The sequence below is a fragment of the Cryptomeria japonica genome, chromosome 1 (assembly GCF_030272615.1).
Source record: "Cryptomeria japonica chromosome 1, Sugi_1.0, whole genome shotgun sequence".
Lineage (NCBI taxonomy): Eukaryota > Viridiplantae > Streptophyta > Pinopsida > Cupressales > Cupressaceae > Cryptomeria > Cryptomeria japonica.
In genome coordinates this window covers 156,267,083-156,272,535 of record NC_081405.1, presented here as the reverse complement: position 1 = coordinate 156,272,535, position 5,453 = coordinate 156,267,083, and the positions used below count along the sequence as shown (strand labels likewise).

Here is a 5,453-nt window from a genome sequence, read left to right as displayed (position 1 = left end):
CTATTTCATGCTTACTATCTTTAATCCTTCATTCACAACTTCAAACCTAGTTTTCAAGGGGTCTAATTTAGGAGGAAAAGACCCACACAGTTGAGATGATTCTCTAATTATATTTGTAAACATCACTAACTCTTTCTCATATTTATAGAAAATATTTCTAAGATAAGAGAAATCTAAAAGAGCACATTTTTGCTAGATCAAATTAGTTTTTTTATATTAGTAGGGATGCAGAGCTCAAGTTTGCACTCACTTAAGTGACCCAGAGTAATAGATGATCATTTTTTTATAATTTGAGATCATTTTAAAATTCTAAAACACTAATAAATCGATTTCTTACAACTATTTAAAAAATAATCATAAAATTTCAAATCAAATATTACAATTAATTTAAATATTTGAATAATCTATTCAAACTTATTTAATCAAAATCAATTATCGCTTGCTTACCTTATATCTTTAATCAAAATAAATTATTTTACATAAAAATAGTTTTCTTTTTTTTCCCAAAGTTATAAAAGTTGAATCACACCTAAAGTTAGTACCCTTGATGTGTTGTTTTCCTTTCATATTGTTTCTCTATTTGTATGATTGTGAATATATAAAATCTCAATGATTTTGTTTGCGCTAACAAAACTTTAACTTATAAATTATTTTACCATAATCATAATCCATCTAATAGACCTAATCCTTTTAGACATAGTGAATATTATTTTTAGTATTTGTTACATAGGATTAGGGTTAGAAATAAAATGAGAGACAATCTTTTGCCATATCTCTAACCCTAACCCTAATTCTAACTCGAATCCTAATCCTAACACAAACCCTAATCATAATTCTATCTTTAACCTTGGTCCCTAACCCTTAACCAAATATCCCTAATCTTAACCATAACCCTATCATTTATCCTGCCTCTAACCGTAACCCTTCCACTAATCGAATAATTTGATAATATAATACTATTAATAATATAACAGTTATACTATTAGAATTGTGATATATTAATAATATTTTAATATTAAATATATTAATATAATATTATTATATTTAATAATATAATAATATAATACTATATAATTATAGTTTAATTGGTGCATCATGATTGCTACTAACTTATATATAGAGATGTCTTTCTTGAAGCATCTATTTTTAATCAGCTTTTCACATAAAAATACAATAGAATTTTATGTATATTATTAAATATATACCCTAGTCATAATCAATCTGATAGGTCTAATCCTTTTAGGCACAGTGAATATTATATTTAGTATTTATTACATAAGATAGCCATAAGCCATAAAACTTCAGTGACTATCAGGTGGGGACTAAGGGTAATACGGAGAAACAAAAGGGAAGGAAAGCTGCACCTCTTTAGGCAATTCTTTATTAAACTATGATGAATTGGGCGGGTGCCAACTACACCCAGTTCTACATAAGTGCACACGTTACTGAATTACATTTAGTGAGTGAGCCCGACAGTGATGCATAATCGTGGCAGCTGCTGTTTTAAACAAAAACTTGTAAATCAAACGCTGGAATAAAAGGAGACAAAGATTAAATAGAAACGCTGTTTGGAATTCCCCTGCCGGTCAATCCGCCCTGCTTGGAGAGATCAGTAGTGCCCGGATAGAGCAGCGTGTACGGAACCTGGGAGGGCCCATACCTGTTCTTCAGGTTGGAATTTTTGTTCCTCTCTGACACATTTTTCTCCACGCCCGCCAGAGTTGCAGAGAATTTTCCAAACGCTTGTTCGATGCCCTCATCGTCAGTCAATTCATGAGTGGATCCCTTCACCTGCCCTAAGTAGGCTTCATCCGTTGAATGCTTCGACAGAAGCTCCAACACCGCCATCACCGTGGTGGCCTGGTTGGGGGTGGAGACAGATGAGAGCATAAACCCCTCTGGGTCATTCATCATTTCGGCGTAGTCAAGGGAATGTTGCTCAGGAATGAGGCGTCTGCTGAGGGTGGGGAGATTGGGCATGTATCCTCCGTACGCATATTGCCCAAAGTTGACGGCTGCATGGTGAGCAGATGCAATCCAAATGATGGTTGTAATCGCTTCCACCGCTTCCTCCACTGACTCCATCTGATACCATCCACTTTCATTCTTCAGGTCTCCATGCCCCACATTCACCGCCTCCTTCCACCATGCTTGCACTTCTGCGTCTTCCTTGATTGCATCGTCGCTCTTGTAGTAGAGAGACACATAATCACTCACCCATTGCTTTAAAGCACCCCAGATCTCCAGACCGTCAACTGCATATGGGTAGTCTTCTATCACAAGCCTCAGTCCGTGAGGTGCCGTTGAGTCTTCAACTGCCATCCCTCTGCAATTGCATAGGTACGTCTCCTAGCTTAGAATTATTTATATGACAGGACAGAGCAGAGAGTATTATACATTTTAATGAGATGGGCGTGCAAGCCTTAGAATGATCTATATGATACAATGGCAGTAGAGAGTAAGAGAGCAAACAAAAACACATTACCTTTTGATTAGATCGGCGGGCAAGCCTTGTTCATTGAGTTTCCAGTGTTTATATGCTTTAGAGGACAACTCTATGGCGTATCTGTAGGGTGTGAATCCTTCTTCAATAACACCATTTGCATTAATCAGAATCTGCCGGGCAGATTGATTAATGTCCATGGTGTCAAAATAATGAGGGAGTAATAGTTTGTGAAGGGGATGCATTTTGCTTAGCTGCCTGTGAGTAGCAATGATGAAAGGCTCGATGACAGCATGAGTTCTTAGCCTGCATGAAGAAGGGAAAAATTAATCATCATGACATTAATTTTTCTACTTGATGTAAATAGAATTACTGTTTCTTGGGTCGATGTGACCTTACCAATGACTGATTAACTGGTGATAACCGGCATCATTAACTCTTGAATGTGCTTTGGCGAGCAGCCACAGAGCGCCTTCTTCTCCCTCTTGGCCAGGGGTATAAACATTACTTTCACATTGGGTGAGACTGGTGTGAGGCAAGCACAACTCGATCGCAACAACCCTCAGAATTCCTTGGTCTGTGAGGAAGAAGAGAGTGCGGGAAGCGTACATTTTACGATGATCTGATTCTTTGTTAATGCGTTCGATGTAGGGCATGTACGCGTCGTAGTAGTCCAAAATAAACAGTCTTTTTGCTTCCAAAGCCTGATCAAGTCATTCGCATTTAATAAAAGTATCAGAATTCTCTGTCCCTTTTGTTTTCGATATCATGTGGAACTAGATAAATCTCTAAATGGATATAACGTACCTGCTGCACGGTAAGCCCATCAAGGTTTCTCTCGATATGCTCTGCCGTTATACAACTCTCTTGAGGGCCATATAACTGGGCGTCCAAGCTGCTTGATGGAGGAAAGCTCTGTTCCAAGTTCAAGAGAAGAACACTAGCATTGTAGTCAATATTCAACTACAACATCAACATTAGCATTCTACTAAAAATGGAGGAGATTTTAAATTGGCTTGCCTGCAGACATTGAATGGCCATGGGATTGAGACCGGAAAGAACTTGGCGTGCAAACTCTTCGTCAGTCTTCCACGCATGTTCGTCAGCTGCAAGTCAGAAATGAAAAATTGAAATTTTAATATCATCAGTTACATGTAATCTACTAGAAGGAATCGCATAAACTTAAGTTGATAAATAGTTTTGATCTCGCACCCTTAATGACTTGGGGAACTGTGAAGTGTATGAGAGCTTGGTCCTGTGTGCTGAGCAATCCTTTCACCATTTGAAGAGGAATTAGGTCTCGACTAAGATCCATGACGTTGTTGATAGACTTGGGGATTCCTTTGCTGTAAATATCTCTCACGTCTTGCAGCGAGTGGAACTCATCGCCAAATATGGATTTGATGGTGGGTACCACCTTTTTGGCCAAGGCTCGCACCAAATTAGACCTGTAGTCGGACAGATTGATATGAGGGAACTTCTCGTCTGGCGGAATGAAGTATTGGGTGGTGGACAACAGAGGCAAGCTCTCGAACTTCCGATCTGTCATATTTATTATAAATATTATCAATGATTGAATCTCCCAAGCAGTTTAAACTAAAATCAATAAACATTACACAAAGGCTAGAAGCTTTATAATATTTAGAGGACCTGTTTTACACCGGGCACGTCCAGTTCTACATCTTCTGGGATAAGGAAGGTCCTGCGATCCACCGAGCACCTCCCTGCGGAGATCAGGATTGCTGTCTGGGTTACCGAGATCATTGTAAAGATCGTAGTCATACACACGATCGTAAAACTTTCTCTCTCCGGTCCCATTTCCTCGCAGAGAAGCCAGCTCTCTCTTTCTCAACGTTAACAACCCCGCCGGCGTTTCATTGGGAAGATGGCTCTGAAATCATTAATATTCACGATATAACATACGTTAATAATACGCCGTTACGTGATTACTTGCAAGTTATCAAATTATCTGTTTCAAATTATACCTGAGTAGAAAAGAAGACCCGGTCGGTTTTGCTGAATAAATAGTAAGGGTAGATCCAGGAGTTACACACAAAACGTAGCGCTGGAAGTTTGCCGGGTACAGCAGAAAGAGTGAGCGATCTCAAGAAGAACTCCCTCGGGTGCGAGTTCCTCACCATCAATGCACCGGGCACTCCCAGATCAGCGTTCCATGTGAAGCTGACGGAGAATTTCGAGTCACCAGCGATGGGACCATCCAGTGGGTTCCAGCTTATTGATTCCTCCTCTCCTTTCTTCCCCAATCCCGAATCTACACAGGTAGGTCGGACAATGGTATAAGTTAATTATTACCAAGGTGAAGAAGAGAAAATATTAATGTGGCAAGTGCTAATAACTATATTACCTTGATCAATCTTGTCGCTACTAACGAGCTGAAGAAAGACTTTCCGCCCGAGCAATTCAGAGACCGTGTCCGCTATCGTGGCAGAGTAGTCGGTAACATCCGCAAGATATGCTTTCATTAACACCACTTCTCCTTTGATTTCAAACTTCTCCGCATTCCCATTTTGAGAGGTCAATGGAATTGTTGGAATTTTTGGAGCAGAGATGTTATTCAATAAACTTTTGACATTCATCTTGCAGGCTATACCTAAAATACTATATCCTGCTCCAAAGTGATCTCCCTCGCCAAGGCTTAACGTGTAACTTGGGCGATCAAACCAACTCTTAAAACACTCACACCGGTTGAGATTGAGATTGAGATACCTTTGCTGCTCCACTCCACATCTCTATTTATACACAGACGGGCGAGCTTCGACGGCAATGGCTTCAGTTCGTTTTAAAAAAACGTGTTTAATGCTTCATCGCAGCGGAAAGGTCATGCAAAATTGCCGGCACTTCTGCTCGAATCAAATTTCAAAACTGATACGGATGGGCGAAACGAAACGCCTTGTTTAACGGATTACGGAAAACATTTTGGAGCGTAAAGACTGTGTTTAGTTTTTCCCATGTGCGCACTGGATCCGAGTTGAAAACGTCTTCGGGCGAC

The 5,453-nt window shown here is 39.6% G+C and overlaps 1 protein-coding gene across 1 annotated transcript; it reads right to left on the bottom strand.

Annotated features, from left to right (window-relative positions):
• Nucleotides 1–1,274: 1,274 nt before the first annotated feature.
• On the bottom strand, nucleotides 1,275–5,249 carry LOC131051801 (linoleate 9S-lipoxygenase A-like). The gene is made up of 9 exons (XM_059216478.1): nucleotides 4,809–5,249; nucleotides 4,429–4,715; nucleotides 4,094–4,334; nucleotides 3,656–3,985; nucleotides 3,464–3,549; nucleotides 3,251–3,358; nucleotides 2,843–3,147; nucleotides 2,486–2,749; nucleotides 1,275–2,326 (listed from the first exon to the last, which is right to left on the bottom strand). Exons 1-9 carry the CDS (start codon nucleotides 5,038–5,040, stop codon nucleotides 1,552–1,554), a joined length of 2,628 nt encoding a protein of 875 aa, XP_059072461.1. The 5' UTR covers nucleotides 5,041–5,249; the 3' UTR covers nucleotides 1,275–1,551.
• Nucleotides 5,250–5,453: the final 204 nt, after the last annotated feature.

Bases quoted from the DNA above. Each gene is read 5' to 3' on its own strand.
- LOC131051801 (XM_059216478.1), bottom strand. From the start codon at position 5,040: ATGAATGTCAAAAGTTTATTGAATAACATCTCTGCTCCAAAAATTCCA. The intron at 3,986-4,093 runs GTCCTCTAAATA...TAAATATGACAG, and splicing joins ACGTGCCCGGTGTAAAACAG to ATCGGAAGTTCGAGAGCTTG. The intron at 3,550-3,655 runs GTGCGAGATCAA...TCTGACTTGCAG, and splicing joins AGTTCCCCAAGTCATTAAGG to CTGACGAACATGCGTGGAAG.